The 19,532-nt window shown below is 46.6% G+C and overlaps 1 protein-coding gene across 2 annotated transcripts in view; it reads right to left on the bottom strand.

Moving 5' to 3' along the window:
- Positions 1–465: 465 nt before the first annotated feature.
- tmem98 (transmembrane protein 98) overlaps positions 466–19,532 on the bottom strand; it is a 76,366-nt gene continuing 57,299 nt past the window's right edge. For both annotated transcript variants that reach the window (XM_038779653.1, XM_038779654.1), the window contains exons 3-7: positions 17,133–17,264; positions 14,503–14,536; positions 8,479–8,594; positions 6,005–6,064; positions 466–992 (exon numbers count right to left, since the gene is read on the bottom strand). In XM_038779653.1, coding sequence (XP_038635581.1) covers positions 785–992; positions 6,005–6,064; positions 8,479–8,594; positions 14,503–14,536; positions 17,133–17,264 — 550 coding nt within the window. In that variant the 3' untranslated portion in view covers positions 466–784. The remainder of the gene's footprint in view (positions 993–6,004; positions 6,065–8,478; positions 8,595–14,502; positions 14,537–17,132; positions 17,265–19,532) is intronic.

The raw sequence follows: 19,532 nt of genomic DNA, 5'->3' as shown, positions 1-19,532 counted from the left end.
ATCTTAAAGCTGCCAATGTGCTGAAATAAAATTGGTTAACTCCTGTGCTAAACTAGTAAAGGTGTTTCATTCGCTCTTGCTCATTATCTTGGCACAAACGGCTTTTAATAGACATATCAGTAAGAATCGTGTCCACAAAATTTTCCAATATCACTAAAGTCCTTAGCTGAATTTGAAGCAACCTAAGAGATGCCTGGTTCATTAAGTAAATTCTAGATCAACTCTATTTTCACCGTGGCAGAGAAACGCAAATAGTTAATAATTAATCCAGTTTATAGTCAACCCTTTTCTGGCAGACATGAATGTATCTCAGTCACACTCATTGTGCGCTTTCTCTTAATATATATTTTCTTCAGGTTTATGTCTCAAACTTTCATCATAAAAATTTGAAGAAAGATCAAACCTGGGATTTGCGAGAGATACTTGGCCAATGGAACTTTCTGTCAATAAAGAGCTGATAAACAGTGAAGTGAAAAAAAGCAACAGACAGAGGCACATGAATTTTTCACATGCAACCACGCTATTGCCAAAGTGTTTACTGTAAACATTAGGTGAACAATCACGTAGATTTTGGGACTATGATTGACATTGATATCTCACCAATGATGTCCAAAAATCATTTGAATAGTGAAGCGAAGTCTTCAAATAATTTTAAGGCACATACTTCGTAGATTGATTACACTGTCCTATACTGCGGATAGAAAAGGTTTATGTTAAAACTGAGCTGTTCACATTGGGAAAGTCTTGGCCTTCCCCTGTTCCATCACCAGTCAGGCCCCAAGGGCTAGATTGAAGACTGTTCCTGACAAAGGTTCTCACACCCCATGAGGTTCCTCTCAGGTTCACTCGCCAGAGCTGCCTCCCTCAGCACTAACATGTGCTCCTCAGCTGAGGAGAGGGACTGGTCAATCCAATCGAGGCTTCCAGTCATGTGGCATGCATTCCTGGTGACCAATACAAGATGGCTAACAGAGAGGAGGAGGGCAGTGGTTCTGCAAGAAATGGAAAAGTATTGTCATACATCAGAAAAAGCCCTTCAGTAAAATATGAATGGAAACAGGGACTGCAATAATTATACATTCTATGGGCTTCTGCTTAATATCTAGCTTAAAGTTGGGTTTAAGATTAATGGTATCTCTGAGTAGCACAGGGGAATGTGTGAAGCCTTTTTGGTGTGTGTTGGGACTTTGGGAGAAGCTCATTATCAACGTGCCTTTAGGTGTCTAATGCTGTATAGATTTTAAAGATCTCTTTCCCAAAATTAAGGACCATGCATATATTTTCCTTTTTGATTAGGCCACATTGACCAAGGAAAGGTACTCTGGGCGGAATTCTCCATTTGACAGATGACGGGCATGATCTTCCCGAATCCAGAGTCCCATAGCACCGAGAAACATCACACTATGAATGGCCATTTGGAAAGATTGGGAGCCTCAGTGGGGAACACATGGCCGAGGCTGTACTTGGTCACATTTTCTGCACTGAGGAACTCCACTGCCCTTATAGGTGAGTTTGGGTGTTGGGGGGATCCGGAAGCCACAGTGGGGGGGGGGGGGTCTGGAGATTGCGATGTCATTTTAAAATGGCGCCCCAATCGCTTCCTGCCCCGGTGAGCAGAGCTCGTTGCTGCAGGAAATGGGACTGAGTGTGGACTCGGCGGGGTGTTCTGCGCCAAAGCTTGGAAATTAAGCAGAGTCCCATTTAATAGAGCGGTCGTTCTCAGCTCTGCCCGTGCCGGAAACATCTGGCTAAACGCGCTCAATATGGGACTATGTTTCATTTCTGTTAATTTGCGCCTAAGATCAATCAATTTAGAAAATATTTCAAATGAACCTGGTATTTATAGAATTTTACAATGCAGAAGGAGGCCATTTGGCCCATCGAGTCTGCACCGGCTCTTTTTGAAAGAGCACCCTATTCAAGCCCACACCCCCACCCTATCCCCATAACTCAGTAACCCCACCCAACACTGACGCCAATTTTTGGACACTAAGGGCAATTTAGCATGGCCAATCCACCTAACCTGCACATCTTTGGACTGTGGGAGGAAACCGGAGCACCCGGAGGAAACCCACGCACCACACGGGGAGAACGTGCAGACTCCGCACAGACAGTGACCCAAGCCGGGAATCGAACCTGGGACCCTGGAGCTGTGAAGCAATTGTGCTATCCACCATGCTACCGTGCTGCCCAAACATGTACAGCTCCAGTACTTACTACCCTTATTGACAGGCCCATCAAAGGAGCTATCGTCAACTTTTACAAACCCAATAGTTTTAATTCTGGAAATCATGTTGCTTTCAGTCTCCTTTTTGACTCCGATTTTGTGCCTTTACTGTCACTAATGAATAATTATCATATCAACTATAAATATTAGAGCACATTTGCATTCATAGCATTCACAAGTGCATCATTGATAGAGCAGAATTATACAGTTCTAATTTTTGATGCTCACTAGTCAGTGGTAAGAAAAGATTTGGTGCAAATTGAAGCAAGAAGTTTCTACCTAACTGGTTAAAGGTGGATTCACACCAGGAAAAATCTCTTACTGTTCACTGCAAATTCAATGATGATGAAAGTTAGAAGTTGTGCTTTTGGTCCCCATTGACAAGCAAAAGTGTGGACCTGCATCCCTTACTTTTACCGCTGAGGATTATGTGTCTCTGATTTCCAGCAGATTGTTCTGAGTAACCACAACACTTGATATAGAAATTGCAGTTTCCCCTTCCCATACCCCTCAGGACCACCCCCCCCCCCCCCCCCCCCCCTCAGGAACAGTGGTTCTGCCTTAACGTTTAATACGTTTTCATTTGACATAGTGGTGGAATCAACTTTAAAGGCAACAGATCATTTACTTTTCAGTTTAGTTCTGTTGTTTCTTTTTGCTGTTGGAAGGAAGGCTATGAGCTCATAACTTTTCCAAAGTCTCTGTGAGGAAAATTAAACAGGGAAGACACGCACAAAGGACTCGGCTATTGAGGTATGTCAGGAGACAGGAGAATGAGTGGTACAGTGGTTAGCACTGCTGTCTCAAAGCGCCAGGGACCCAGGTTCAATTCCAGCCTTGGGTAACTGTCTGTGTGGAATTTGCACTTCTCCTCGTATCTCCGTGGGTTTCTTCCGGGTGCTCCGGTTTCCCCCCTCAAGCTAAAGATGTGCAGATTAGGTGGATTGCCCATGCTAAATTGCCCCCTTCGTATCCAAAGATGCACAGGTTAGGTGGGATTACAATGATAAGGTGGGGAATGGGCCTCTGTAGGGTGCTCTATCAGAGGGTCAGTGCAGACCCGATGGGCCAAATGGCACTGTAGCAATTCTATGGTGCCTCTATGGTACATTAACATCAAATAAATAGCTTTACAATTATCAATTAAACAGTCCTTAAATAAAAGGAAAAACCTTTAATTTATTATCTATATCTGCCACTAATTCAAATTAAGCAACCCAATACAGTTCAAATATCACTTAGAAATAAAGTTAACAAAACAGATTACTTGCTTACCTGTCCAGACCTTTGGAGAGAGACCCTTTCGAAAGAAAATCCAGTACACTTCTCAAAGAATCATAAAATCCCTAAAGTGCAGAAGGAGGCCATTCAGCCCACCAAGTCCGCACCATCCCTCCGAAACAGCACGCTACTCAGCCCACTCCTCCACCCTATCCCGGTGACCCTGTAACTTCACCTAACCTTTGCATTTTTGGACAGTTCCTATTGGGGTAGATCGTGCCCTATAGGGCAATTTAGCCTGGCCAATCCACCTAACCTGCACATCTTTGAACAAAGATGGACAATGAAGATCAATGCAATTGGTGTTCAACATGAAGAAGTACTGAATTATCAGCTGAGGGGGGTGGACATGCATGGTAATGAACAGGTGCTTTCCTTGCCCACATTTGTCTTGATGCTTTGAGTCTGCATAGCGCCTGAGGTTGATGTTGAGATCTCCTGGGGAAACTCCTTTCTGGCTGTATACCACTGTGTGGCCTCTGTGCTGGGTCTTTGCTGCCAGTGGGTCAGGGCATACCCAGGGATGGGATGGTGATATCTGAGACATTTCCTGCAAGGTGTGATTCCGTGGTTATATCAGGCTGTTGCTTGACTAGTCTGTAGGACAGTACTGTCAATTTTAGCGCAATCCCCCAATTGTTAGTAAGGAGGTCTTTGCTGCAGGATCAGTAGGATTGGGTTTGCCATTTCCGATGCCTAGGTCGTTGCTGGGTTGTCCATCCAGTTTCATTCCATCCAGTTTCATTTTAGTGGTCTGATACAATTGAATGACTTGCTAGGTCATTTTATAGAATCATAGAATCCCTACAATGCAGAAGGAGGCCATTCAGCCCATCAAGTCTGCACCAACACTCTCTGAAAGAGCACCCTACCTAGGCCCACTCCCCGCCCTATCTCCGTACCCCATCCAACCTTTGGACACCAAGGAGCAATTTAGCATAGCCAATCCATGTAAGCTGCCCATCTTTGGACTGTGGGAGGAAACCAAAGCACCCGGAGAAAATCCATGCAGACACGGGGAGAACGTGCAACCTCCACACAGACAGTCACCCGAGGTTGGAATTGAACCCGAGTCCCTGGCGCTGTGAAGCAGTGGTGCTAACCACTGCCACCGTGCCACCCCTTGTGCCACTGTGCCCCCCCATTTCATATGGCAATTACGAGTCAACGACATTGCCGTGGGTCTGGTGTCACATATAGGCCACACCTGGTTAGGATGGCAGATTTCCTTCCTGAATGGGCATTAGCTTCATGGCCACCATTTCTGAGACTAGCTTCAAATTCCTCATTTATTAATTAAATTGAAAGGCTGCATTTCCTCCAATGCCCTGCATGTGCAGTTGTACTGTTTTACTCCAATGTGAGCGAGAGTAGGTATAGCAGAGGAGCTGGTCAAACCATCAGGACTGTGCTTTAGCCACCTTGGTATATCTCAATGGCTTTGTTTGTTCTTTATTTTTGCTTGGCCATCTCTGTAACTGCGAAACTGGAAAAACTGGGTGGGTTTGGCAGCATCCGCAGAGAGAGAAACAAGAGTTTATGATCTGAGCCTGTTTGAGTCTTCCTCAAAACTACCAGACCTGCTGAGATTTTTCCAGACATTTGATATTTTTATGGGTCAGAATTTTGGCCGTTCACGTTGGCGAGATCTTACCATCCCACCGACAGCACCCCCCTGGTCACAGGATTTGCAGCCGCAAGGGATGCGTTCAACAGAAAGCCCCATTGACAACAGCGGGACCAGAGATCTGGCTGCCGGCTATGGATGAGCCGTCCTCCACTGCTGCTGAATGTGCCACGGGTGGAGGGGGGGAGGGGGGGGGGGGGGGGGGGGGGGTGGGGTGGGGGGAATCCTGTCCTATCTCTGTAACTGAATTAATTCAGTCAGTTTACAAATTTGTCCTGTACATCTGAATGTCTGGCAGGAAGCTGCTCCTGATCCACTGAGCTTATTTCCATAGAGCACACAGCTGCCTCATTGAAGGGTGAAGCCCATCTAAAGTTCAATAACATGAAAAAAGAATGTTGCTACATGCAAATGCAGCTTCTGCGAGTTACCCATGAGAAATGGCTAACATAACCTCATCCTGTGAACAAGGGAAGAACTTTTGATTCCCAGAAACAGGTGCATGTGCAGAGTGACAATGTTGACACATGCACACAGGGTATGGACATGCTGGGAACAACAGAGTGACATAACTGGATTTCTGCACCTGTGCAGGCAGGTATCAGGCAGGCATGGTGGCACAGTGGTTAGCACTGCTGCCTCACAGCACCAGGGACGTGGATTCGATTCCGGCCTTGGATGACTGCCCATGTGCAATTTGTACATTCTCCCTGATCTACGTGGGTTTCCTCTGGCTGCTCCGGTTTCCTCCCACAGTCCAAAGATATGCAGGTTAGGTGGATTTCAGTTTGAGATGTATGTCCACACATGCTTCAGTCTATAACTATATCAATGTTAACATTTTAGAATTAATAGAAACTGTTGCAGACCTGGCATCCAGAAGCTTGGGATCCAGTGGAGGGTACATCGATCTTACAACATCATCCACCCTATAACAATGGGACAAAGAAACAAAATACTTTATTGTGAACTTATCCCATGTTGAGACAGGATGTGATTATTATAAGGATTATTTCCTTAGAGAAAGCAATGAATGAAAGTAAAAACATTTAAAGAGTGTAAACAGAATGCTGGAATATATACGCACATTATTTTGAGTTACTTAAATTTGTGTTCCCTTGGTACCATCCCACTGAGCATTGATACAATCCCATTGCTCTTTATAATCTTGAAGATGTCCCTCAACTTCAGTGACATAATCCTTCACTTTACAACTCTTGTAAACCATCATCTTTGGTACAATTCAGGTAAATCAACATTATAATTGATATATTTCTCTATATTCTTCCTGTAATGGAACACACATGACGTATCAGTAAATTATCAGTTGTTGTCTGGGCCTATGGCTGGTCTCCAAACAAGACCAACACAATTGCGATTAGTCCTCTTGCTCATATCATCCAACCATATTTACTTGACTATTTACCAGCCTCCTCAGTGCAATAGCTTAAAGAAAGTAACAACAACAAAAAAACAGAAAAGTAAGTTTCTCCAAAAATGTTTCAAATTCCTAGGGGTGCACATCACCAAAAATCTGTCCTGGTCCACTCACGTCAATGCTATCACCAAGAAAGCACAACAGCGCCTATACTTCCTCAGGAAACTAAGGAAATTCAGCATGTCCATATTAACCCTTACCAACTTTTACAGATGCACTATAGAAAGCATCCTATCGGGCTGCATCAAAGCCTGGTATGGCAACTGCTCAGCCCAGGACTGCAAGGAACTTCAGAGAGTCGTGAATACTGCCCAGTCCATCACACGAACCTGCCTCCCATCTATGGACTCCATCTACACCTCCCGCTGCCTGGGGAAAGTGGGCAGAATAATCAAGGATCCCTCCCACCCGGCTTACTCACTTTTCCAACTTCTTCCATCGGGCAGGAGATACAGAAGTCTGAGAACACGCATGAACAGACTCAAAAACAGCTTCTTCCCCACTGTCACCAGACTCCTAAATGACCCTCTTATTGACTGGCCTCATTAACACTACACCCTGTATGCTTCATCCAATGCCAATGCTTATGTAGTTATATTGTATATCTTGTGTTGCCCTATTATGTATTTTCTTGAATTTTGTTTAATTCCCTTTTCTTCCCATGTACTGAATGATCTGTTGAGCTGCTTGCAGAAAAATACTTTTCACTATTCCTCGGTACACGTGACAATAAACAAACCCAATCCGATCAAATCCAAATGAACGGCAACCCATAATCTACCAGCTCGCTGAGAAGACCACCACCCAGGCGCCGTATCAGCCTGCCATCTTGGCACTGCCAGCCAGGCACTCTGACAGTGCTGCAGTGTCACCCAGGTGGCACTACTAGTGTGCCAGACTGGCAGTGCCAAGGCACCAGGCTGGCATTTTGCCCATGCCAGGAATCGAGCCCAGGGGTGTACTGTTTGTGTGAGGTGGATTTCAGGGACCCCCTCATAGGTGAGTTGGGGGTTGGGTAATTGGGTAATTCGGGGGTCGTGTTGGGGGGGGTCGAGGAATCGGGTTGCCATTTTAAAATGGCGCCCCATTCTCTTCCTGCACTGACAAGCTCCACTTGTTCAAGCTCCTCAGTGCAGGAAATGACAGTAAGTTTCATGGGGCTGGGGGAAGGGGGCCACCAAGAGGATGCAGAGTCCCATTAGATAGCGGGGTCATTCCCGCTCTATTTACTTTTAGTTAGATTGCACCCGTCAAGTTATTTTCAATAGAAAAGTGAAATTGAGGAGAGCATGGAGACCAGAAACAACTGTTTATAGGTGTGAATGGAAGTGAGAAGATGGTCCCAGGGTATTTGATGGTTTAACAATGTCCAGGGCTTTAAAAGGCTTCAGGTGGATCTGAAATCATGGCCAGGGCACTTTTCCCTAGTTACCACTCAGGAGACACTGGGGCCAGGATTCCCCAATCCCCTGGACGTGGGTTTCTTAGCAGTGTGCCATTCACTGGTGGGGGATTCACTACTCCTCCGCTTGTCAATGGGATTTCCTATTGAAACCACCCCAAGTAGCCCGCCTGCATGCGGAGTTGCACTGCTGGTGGAAACATTGAATCCCAATGGAGGAAGAATTTCGACCCATATGGTAGTGGCCCTTTAAAACCATCACTGAGGGAAGATCTACTCGGCAGATTCTTCGGCAAGAGAAAGAGGCAATACTTTCCTCATAATCATTTTTGGAGTAATTTATTTTTCTGGGGGTTTTTTGTTGTTATTTCTTTAAGATATTGCACTGAGTAAGCTGGTAGACATTCAGTCAAGTAATTCTTCCTATTTATTAACATCTGATCATCCATAACAAGGTACACTGAGCAGCTCTGTTGTGCAATCCTGGGATAGATCCCTCTCACCTTGGACTAATCCGCTTTGCCACCACGATTATGTCACTCAGCCTGGCTGGCGATTTAATCTTTGCCCCTGATCCCATCGTCATGGCAACAAGTTTCTCAGTGAGAGTGTGACATATCTGTAAAAACAGGAGTGTGGAAGAATCAACACTTGTAAAGGGCAGCTTTTCTTAAATCCTCAAAGCAAATAGTCTAAAACTGACCAGAAAAAAGAAACAGAATTTGCCCTCAGATGTCACGTTTTGTTTGTCGAATTAAAAATGTGATTGGGTGATTGACATATCAAATCTTTCAACCAGTACCAAGGGTTTACCAAGTCCACGCAATCTCACCAATGGTTCCAGTGTAATGTTCCCCAGTCTGATAGGGCTCGATTTTAACTCTGTGTAAGTGAATGGGATTTTGACCGAGTTAAAATCTCGCCAATGACTCTCTGGTTCCTCTGTAATATTACCACAAGAGAACGCCCTAATGAGAGTGGGTTCAGATGCAAGTGGAGACTCGGTAGGTGTAAATGAAAGTGAAGAAAATTATATCCAGCCTAGATTGCCCGACATCCAATCTTATATCTGCTTGGTTTGTAGACTGTCACTAATTGTTAATACATTGAGGACAGTTGCTTATAATTTAATGATTAAATTGACAGTCTGCAAACTTACATTTTTAAGAAAAATACCATGGGCGGAATTCTCCGCTCCCCACGTGCCATGGGAGAATCGCGGGTGGGCCCCCCGGCGCCCCCCACGATTCTCCCCCCCCCCACCCCCCGCTCGGAAGAATCGTCGCTCGCCGTTTTTCACGGCGAACGGCGATTCTCCGACCCGGATGGGTTAAGCGGTCGGCCGTTCACGACCGTTTCACGACGGCGGCAAACACACCTGGTCACTGCCGTCGTGAAACGGGCGCCAGATGCCCGTTTGGGGCTTGTAGGGGGCCGTTTGGGGCAAGAGCACCACAACTGTGCTCGGGAGGGGACAGGCCCGCGATCGGTGCCCACCGACCGTCGGGCCGGCGTCCAAATCGGACGCACTATTTCCCCTCCGCCGTCCCGCAAGATTAAGCCACCATGTCTTGGGGGCGGCTGAGGGGAAAGACGGCCACTGCGCATGCGCGGGTTCGTGCTGTCAGCATCATGACGTCAGCCGCGCATGTGCGGGTTGGAGCCGGCCAACCTGCGCATGCGCGGCTGACGTCATTAGGCGCGCCGGCCGCGTCATTCTCGGCGCAACGCCCCCGTGGCCGGGGTTTACGGAGCACCGCTCCTAGCCCCTCCGGGAGGGGAGAATAGGGGGCGAGGAGCGGCCTCCGAGGCCGTCGTGAAACTTGGCCGAGTTCACGACGGCCCTCCCGATTTTTCCCGGGAGCGGAGAATTCCGCCCCATAACTTTATAATTAATATTTTCTTTCACATTTGCCACTACACTGAGAATAATGATAAAGGGATTCAGTATGATCGACTCAGAAACCATTGTCTTTTGGCAGCAAGTTCCACAATAAGAAGGCACAATCTTAAACTTAGAATCAGGATATTTAAGAGGAAAATATGAAAGCATGTTTCCACACAGACGTTTTTGTAAATCTAGCACTTTCTCACTCCAGAAAACATCAATTAAAGATTTTACAACCAAGATAATTTTTTTGGTATGGCAGGAGCAACATGAAGCTAAGCTGGGTAATGGAGTTAAGGTACAAATCAGCCATGATCGAGTTAGTTAGCATACTCCTGCTCCCACATTCCAAATATAAGGGCCGGGATTCTCCCCTACCCGGCGGGGCGGGGGTCCCGGCGTAGCGGAGTGGCGCCAACCACTCCGGCGTCGGGCCTCTCCAAAGGTGCGGAATTCTCCGCACCTTTGGGGGCTAGGCCCGCACCGGAGTGGTTGGCGCCACGCCGACTGGTGCCAAAACCGGCGCCAACGGCCTTTGACACCCGCCGGCCGGCGTCGGGGCTGGCCAAAAGGCCTTCGCAGTTCGCGCATGCGCCGGTGCGTCAGCTACCGCTGACATCAACACCGGCGCATGCGCGGTAGGGGGGTTCTCTTCCACCTCCGCCATGGTGGAGGCCGTGGCGGCGGCGGAAGAAAAAGAGTGCCCCCATGGCACTGGCCAGCCACGGCGACGGCTGGATTTTCGCCGGTCCCGGGCGATTCTCCGACCCTGCGAAATTGGGAGAATTTCGCCCAAGACTTGGGACTAGATTTTCACTGACGAGGCAGGAAGCTCAAGTTGTCGGCAAACCCACCTTCTTGTAAATAGCCCCCACATACACAACACTTGGAGGGCCGGGGCGGGTCGAGCCAGGCCCACTGCTCCTCGAAGCAGTTTCTATGCGGCCATGGAGGTAGGCAAGCGCCAAGGTAAGCTGCCTCGACCCATTGGGAATTCAGCCCAATTGTATTAAAGGCTGTTAGTCCCAACAGACCCCATTCCTAAAACCCCCTCAACACCCACCCACCCCTCATGCCTCCATGCCATCTTCATGGCCCCCCCACGGCCACTCATCCATTATGCACTATGTACAGAACCAATGAACCATATAAAAACAATGGATAATAGCAATGGCAAGTCTTGAAACGATCACACAAACATCCAGCCCAAAATCTGCTTTGAAAAAGAACGCCTGCTTACTCACAGCCTTATAAAAGTGTCAATCAGATACTGCCATTCATAGGAGATTGGTGTCCATATGGAGGAGGTTTTTAGGTATATTCAGATGAGGGATTTTGCGATAAAGATTTTACCGACTTTTCTTGTGGCACCGCCCTCCTCGTTGCTGGAGGGGTTTCTGTCAGTGATGGGCATAGAGGGAGGGGTCATTTCGATGACCTATGGGATGATTTCAGAGGAGGATATGGCATCTCTAGAGGGCCAAATGGGAGGAAGTGCAGGTGATGGCGCTGGAGGAGGGACTGTGGTGTGAGGTGCTGCGGAGGGTGAATGCCTCAACCTCGTGTGCACCTGATGAAGTCAAAATGAGCCGGTTGTTTGAGGGGGCAGAGGATACTTGTGAGCGGTGTGGGAAGGCCCCGCCCAATCATGCGCATATGTTCTGGTCCTGCCTGAAATTGGAGAAATTTTGGACGTCGTTCTTCAGCACCATGTCGGTGATTTTGCACATGGATTTAGAGCCCAGTCCCCTGTGGGCCATATGTGGGATGTCAGAGTTGCAGATGGAAGTGGGGGCAGATGCTTTAGCCTTTGCTTCATTGATCACTCACAGGCAGGTCCTGTTGGGGGGGGGAAGGTCAGTTGCTCCACCCTGTGCCTCGGTTGGCTGGGGGATCTATTGGAGTTTTTGTACTTGGAAAAGGTGAAATTTACTTTGGAGGAGGGGGACAAGTGAGGGTTCCAGAAGAGATGGGGTTTGATTGTATTTCATTTGAAGTAGCTGGTCACCTTCAACTGCTAAGGAGGTGGGGTGGGGGCAAAGTGTAGTATTTGGTTGAGGGTATCGGGGGATGGAGGTTGGGGGTTTGTATTAATTTTGCTTTGTATTGTTGGGTGTTTCAAATGCAAAAACTTGAATAAAAATATTTGAAAAAAATGCATTGACAGCATATTTTCAATCATAGAAGCTTTACCACATTCCATCCTCTCACTTTTGACCAAATAAACATACAGGCATTGAGAATACATATCAAAGAAATAATAACTTACTCATAAAGATGTCAATGTATCAAAACTAACACTATTCTTCAAGCTGTCTAAACAGACCCTTGCTGATCTAATCCTTGAGTGAGTCTTGGAGCTGAACCATCTGTTTATAATGAGGCAATCTGAGATATGTATCAACAGAAATAGATGGCCAACATCGTGAGCATTTTAAGACTTGCCAGGGTTACTATATGGCTCACTGGCTCTGTACATGGAGCATATTGGGCGCGTGGACATGGGGTGGGCACAAGAATGGCATGGGGAAATGGAGGGGCCATGAATAAAAGCTTTTAAACATATCTTTCAAAGGGACTTCCGGTGATGGCGGGTGGAAGGCAGCCGCACACTGGAGGGCTCCCGCTCGGGAATAGGAATTTCGGAGTTTTAAAGCCCGGTCCCGGGGGCAACAGAGGCTGAAAAGGCTGTAAGAAGGCACAGGGATGAGAAATGTCCAAGTTTGGGAGAAAAATGGCTGTGAAAAAGGGGTTAACGGAAGTTCGCTGGTGAGTGAAAAAGTCAGCGCAGAACTGGAAGGAAAGCGGAGGCTGGAGTACCAGGGGAGGCCGCATCGCTCACAGCAGAAGAAATTACCAAGGTGATGGCTGTGGAACTTGAAAAACAGTTCACAAAACACATGGAAGCGATGAAGAAAGAGATGGGGACGGTATTGAAAGTGGTGGTGGAGGAGATGATTGCCCCGGTGAGGACGGCAGTATCAAGTGCAGTGGCGGAGGTGCGGGAGCAAGGTGAGACACTGAAGGAAGTGGAAGATGCATTTTTGCGGTATAGTTATCAACTCACCTCGATGGGGAAGGAGTTGCAGAGGGTGATAGAGACCAACAAGGGTCTGAGAACCAAAATGGAAGACCTGGAAAACAGATCCAGGCAACAGAATCTGAGGATTGTGGGTCTGCCCGAAGGGGTGGAAGGCCCGAAGGCCGACAGAGTATTTTGCCACGATGTTGGCGAAGCTATTGGGGGAGGGGGACAATCCCTCCCGATATGAATTGGATCGGGCTCATCGGCTGTGGAGGCCTACACCAAAGGCGAGTGAGCCGCCAAGAGTAGTAACTGTGTTTCAGTAGGTATAGCATGAAGGAGAAAGTCCTGTCCTGGGCAAAGCAGAAATGGGTGGTGTAGTGTGCTGGACCTAGTATACGAATATACTAGGACCTTACGGAGGAGCTGGTGAGGAGGCGGGCTGCCTTCAGCCGGGTGATGAAGGCACTGTACATCAGTAAGGTGCAGTGCGGCATAGTATATCCAGCTTAGTTGAGGGTGACCTACAATTCCAAGGACTTTTATTTTGGGACGGCGGAAGCAGTGGAGGAGTTTGCAAAGGCAGAAAGACTGTGGCTGCATTGAGAATTGGTTGTGTACTGATATAGCCTCATGTAACTTTATTTTTTCACTGCGTGTTGGTGTATGTACTAAATGAGTCGACGCTGTATATATTTGGACAAGGGAAGAGATGGGACTTTCATTTGCAATGATGGTTCTTTGGGCCTTGGGTGTGTATGCTGGGGTTGTGTGCTAAAGGGGATTTCTTGGTTTTCCTGGGACCGGGCAAGGGGGAAGGAGACCCAGGCGGGGGCCTCCACGCTGGCCTGTTTAAGCCGGCCAGTGAACGGGAGTGAGGTTAGGGGAGGGGCTGCGGCCATCGGAGCCTCGTAGAACAAGTTCCGGTGAGTCTAGCCGGGGTGACAAGTTGGGGGAAGGAGCCGAAGTTGGGGGGAAGGAGTTTACAAGAGGAAGTGAAGGGGAGGAGTCTGGGGGGGGGGGGGCGGGGGAGCAGAGTCTCCAATTCATGGGTGTCATTTACGGTACTCTTTCGGGGATTGGATGGCATTGAATATTCGGGGCAGGGGGTTGGGGAGTGGACTGTATATGTCAATGGTGACCGTAGGCAATTCCTTTTTATTTTTTCCTTTTCTTTTTCCCACCTTGGGAGGGTTTTTTTCATTTGATGCTTATATTGTCAGGTGGGTAATTGTTTGGGGTGGTGGGAGAATGGGATCGTTGTTGTTGATAAGGGAATTGACATTATATTTGTTACCGTTTACTGTTTGTTTGTAAATTCTGAAGAAAATGTGAAAATGGAGAATAAAAATATTTAAGAAAAAAACAAAAACATATCTTTCAAAAGGTGTCCAAATCCAGATTGTGGTTCATGACTCCTCTGAGGATCCTTGACACAAGTCTTCGAAAAGTCCCAGCTCCAAAATGAATGTCCCACACCAATGAGAATTGCCGTAGTCGGAAATGGGGGTGGGGTATCCCAGAATCAGATCCCACCTGCCATTATTAAAGGGCCTTGGAGACTTTGTGAAAATCTGGTTCTCGGTCTCTAATGAAAACTGGCACAATTCTTACCTTAAGAATCTCAATACAGTGTGACACCAAACCCCTAGAAAAGAGAAGAGGCTATTTTAGTTGCACAGATTTAACAACACCTTATATTTATACAGCCCCTAATGTAATCCCTTAAATCACTTTGTAGGAGCATTCATAAAACAAACTATGCCACTGAGCCACATGAGGAAATATCAGATCAGATGACTTTCTCAAAGAGGTAGGCTTTAAGAAGTGTCCTAAAGAAAAAAAATGAGGTAGCAAGGCTGAGTGGTGTATGTAGGACAGAGTTTGGGGCCTAAGTAGCTAAAGGCATGGCCACCAATGGCGATGCACAAGAGGCCAGATTTAGAGGAGCACAAATATTTCAGAGGGTTGTGGGGCCGGAGAAGTTTATGGAGTTGGGAGGGTGGGAGTGTTCGGGGAACCAGACCACGGAGGGATTTGAAAACAGGGATCAGAATTTTATAATCAAGTCATTTCTTGGCTGGGAGACATTGTCGGTTAAGGAGCACAGGGATGATCGGGGGACAAGACTTGCAGTGAGTTAAGACATGGACATGGTCACTGGGTCAAAATACTGAAACTCCCTCCCTAACAGCACTATGGGTGTACCTACACCACAGGGACTCCAGCGGTTCAAGAAGGCAGCTCACCATTACATTCTGAAGGGCAACTAGGGATGGGCAATAAATGCTGGCCGAACCAGCATCTCGCCCACACCTCGTAAATTAATTTTTCAAAAATCAGGGTATTAATGACAGTGCAGAAGGAGGCCATTTAGCCCATCAAGTCTGCATCGACCCGCTGAAAGAGCACCACAGCCCACGCGTACTCCCCCACCGTTGGATACTAAGGGACAATTTATCATGGTCATCCATCTAATTGCATATCTTTGGACTGTGGAAGGAAACCGGAGCACCCGGAAACACACGCAGAATTGGGGAGAAAGTGCAAACTCTACACAAAGAGTGACCCAAGGTCAAAATCGAACCCGGGTCCCTGACGCTGTGAGGCAGCAGTGCTAACCACTGTGGCACCGTACCTGACCTGAGGTTTCTCGAGGGCAGATTGTGGGAGACCAGCCAGGAGTGCATTGGAGGAGTCGAGTCTAGAGGTGATGAAGGCATGGATAAGGGAGCAGAGGAGCTGGAATTTATAAATTCACATTACAGATATCAAATTCAATCAAATCCAATCAGACACATTGAATTAGCCAGCAGAATTATCCACATTTTTCCACACATTACAGAAGCACAAAAGGAAAATGGGTCTTCTTCATATCCAAAGCATCTTCACTGACACTAGCTGACCTCCTGAATATTTGCAGAACTCTAAGTTTTGTTTCAGATTTTGACTATAATTCTTTACATGTTGCATCGGTGTTTCTTTTTAAAATGTGTTCCTGGTTCCCAAGTTTGTACGAATGCATTTCATCAGAAGCCAGGAATTCAGTCATTGATCTGTTGGCTTCCAGCACCAATTTAAAGTTGAAAACCAGTGGTATAAGGTTTGATTGAGGAAAACGCCTTCACTGTTAGCTTATCAGCTAAATGCAGATACAGGTGAAACTCAGATTCAGATCATTATCAGATATTCCCGCCACAAGATTTTCTCAATCACCGGTATAGTTTTATGTCAGTTGGCAAAGCGTTCGCGCATATTGGTCTCTATTTTGAAACAAAATGAAAATAAAAATGAACTGAAAATGAAAATCGCTTATTGACACGAGTAGGCTTCAATGAAGTTACTGTGAAAAGCCCCTTGTCGCCACATTCCGGCGCCTGTTCAGGGAGGCTGGTACGGGAAATGGACCGTGCTGCTGGCCTGCCTTGGTCTGCTTTCAAAGCCAGCGATTTAGCCCTGTGCTAAACCAGCCCCTAGTGATCAAACATCAACATGTTTTCAGATGAACATTATTTTAATACCAGCGGTAACCTGCCCTCATATAATTCCAAAAGAAAATCAGATGGACTAAAGAAATTTGGAATTAATCCACCAGCCCTTAATCTTAGCTTCACTCCGCTAGGAGACACCAATCGGATGCCTGACACTTCCTGACATGGAATATGGAAGGAGGAAGCAAAATCACACGAGAATTTGCCACTCAGCTCTTCTTGTTCATTTCCTGGTAACTAAAGAAAGAATTTGCATTTATATAGCACCTTTCACATCCCGAAGCAGTGCTTTTGAAGTGTAGTCACTGTAGAATGAAGAATTCTAATTGTGACAGCCAATTTTTGCACAGCAAGATCTCACAAACAACGAGGAGATAGTGACCAGATAATTTGTTTTAGTGATATTGGTGGAGGGATAAATATACATCAGGACCTCCCCTTGCACATCTTCGAAAAGGTGCCTTGGGATCTTTGACATCCACCTGAGAAGCCAGCTCTGGCACCCAGTTTAACATCTCATCCAAACGGCAGCACCTACAAGGGTTCCCTCAGTGCCACACTGAAGTACCAGCCAAGTCTTTGGTGGTCATCTAAAAGCAGGCGACCCACTTGCTCTTTGGATGCAGTCGGCTTGGCCTGGCAGGGAATACACAGTATTTATTTTTCTTTATGCTGAGAGTGTGAGAAAGATTTGCTCAGTATTTGTTCAGGCAGCACTGCTATATCAGCAATAAAGGAGCGTGCAGTACATACGAGGCATCCTCTATCCAGTCTTCATTTTCCAGAATGGCCTCAATGTGAGGGTTTGTGATAACGACGTCATCCAGCTCCAGTTCTGAGGGCTCACTCTGCGTTTCCATTGCACCAATCAGATCCACGGTAGGCCTGCGAGACAAAATAAACCATTTTGGTAAATCGGAATACATTTGGGGAGGCGGGTGGAACACCAACGACAGCGAGCAGCTGTGATGGGCAGACCAATATCTAGATCTTGTCTATTCTAAGGTTGTCATCGTTTCAACCTAAGGTGGAAAATAGATGCTACACTTGGCTACGCCCTCCTGTCTTAGCAGGAGGGTCATTGGCTGCTCCAAAGATCCCTGATACAAGTGGATGTGTGTGGATGTTAGGCAAGGGTGTGGGTGTAGTTGGCCATTTGGCGAAGATCAAGCGTAAGATCAAGCATGTAACACCTGTTGTCAGCTTGGCCCTATTATATATCTTTTGTGGAGATCTTTTGAAGTTGACTTGGTTTTTGGAGCAAGGAGATGGATTAAGGGCTATTCCTGTCCACTTTGCACATTGGTTTTGTAACTCTGAGAAAGGAATTTGAAAAAACATTCAAATTGAATAACTTTCCAATACTTTTGGTGTAGAAATTAGTCTGGGTCCATTTTCCTTCTTGATGTCTACAGAAAGCTGTTCCTCATGACTAGCAATGGGCCCCCGAGGTTTATTCACAACTGATCATGATTCAATTGGTGAGGATCATTTTCCACAGACAGGTTTTTAACATTTCTGCTGGTTAAGTTTCAATCAGTGGTTCCTTTGGCCAAAATAATGGAGAATGGCAATGCGATGAATGTTTGGTACCGTGGAGGGAGGAGTGTTGGCCAGGATCATTGCTCTTCAAAAATTGCCATGAGATCTTTAATTTTTTGCCACCTGCACAGACAGCAACCCTCAGTTTAACATGCACCCCCGACACTGGTAAAGCTCCCTCCAACGCTAGAGTATCAGCCTAGATTAATGGCCTCATGGCCATGGTATGTGGTTCGACCGCACAACCCACTGCCCCAGAGATACAAGACGTGAGCCAACGTCAACAGTTAAAATGTTCAATATTAAGAAAAAATAATGGCTGCTGCATTGCCATTTCAAACTGCCAATCAGCAAAAAGCTTAATCAGGATAGAGGGGAAAAGGAACAGCTACTGAAAATCCTAGCATTAATCCACCGACACAGAACAAGAAAGTATCAGCTCCTCCTTATACGTAATTGTCCACAATGGTATAAGAAACAGGCTCCATCAGCGCTTTTATCCCAGACCTCCAGCAGAGGGAGTCCATGAACAAGACACTCCTTTCATTTAAAAATGCCTTAAGCAACTGCAGTTTGTCCAGCAATGATGACTGCCGTAGTTTATTCTAAGTTTATTTGTGCTGATCTTCTAATGAATTGCCTTTACCTTTGCTTTTCTTTGGCTACGTTCCTATTTTTAGAATTTCTGGCCAGGTTTGAGAATTTTCATACACTCTCCTCAGCGAGCCAATCTACTATGTGACTCATGGTTCATGATTCATTGTTTTCCACAGGTGAAAACCGAGGTCTTTAAGCAAACAGAGTTCATCTTTAACCCAGCTCGATGACACTGAGCTGGGAGGTGTGGTGCAGACTATATATCCACTTGAAAATTAAATCTTTTCACACACAGGCCGGTATTTTCTGGCCAGTCGTTAGCGGCAGAATACTGTGGTCCTGCCGGCAGAATACTATGGTCCCGCCGGCAGCTCACCCCCACCTGCGGGTTCCCTGGCAACGCGGGGTGGCTGCGACAGAAATTCCCATTGTCAGCTACAGGAGCAGAGAATCCCGTTGCAGAAAACAGCACACCGTCTCCCGCCGCTGAGAAACATAAAGATGGGAGTACGGAAAACCCTGTCCACAGTCACAAGAAATGTTTTCTTTATGGTAAAGACAGCACTTCAGTGAATTTCAGTCTGAAAGCCACCGAAGGTTTGGAGTCTAAATCTTCCAGCAAACAGATTGTTAGAGACTGGGCTTAAATTGGGAGAGTTAAATTGGGGAGGCAATGTCATAATGGTATTATCACTGGAATAATAATCTGGAGACCCGGGGCCAATTCTCGAGGGGCCTGGGTTCAAATCCTACCACAGCAAAGGTTGAAATTTTGAATTCAATAAAAATCTGGATTTATGCCTAATGATGGCCATGAAGCAGTTGCCGATTGTTGTCTGATGCTCGATCAATAACTCCAGAAGCGAGATTGGATGACGATTGAAGGCTTTATTGGACTAGATGTTTCCCCCAGCAGCACAATACAGAATGCAGCAGCTGGGGAGACACAGGCTCTTATACTCCGCCTTACTGGGCGGAACCAGCAGGCGGGCTTCACCAATGATCTTGCTGTCT

Source organism: Scyliorhinus canicula, chromosome 19 (assembly GCF_902713615.1).
Source record: "Scyliorhinus canicula chromosome 19, sScyCan1.1, whole genome shotgun sequence".
Classification (NCBI taxonomy): Eukaryota; Metazoa; Chordata; class Chondrichthyes; order Carcharhiniformes; family Scyliorhinidae; genus Scyliorhinus; species Scyliorhinus canicula.
The sequence above is the reverse complement of the archived record's forward strand: the minus strand, read 5'-3'. Positions and strand labels throughout refer to the sequence as shown.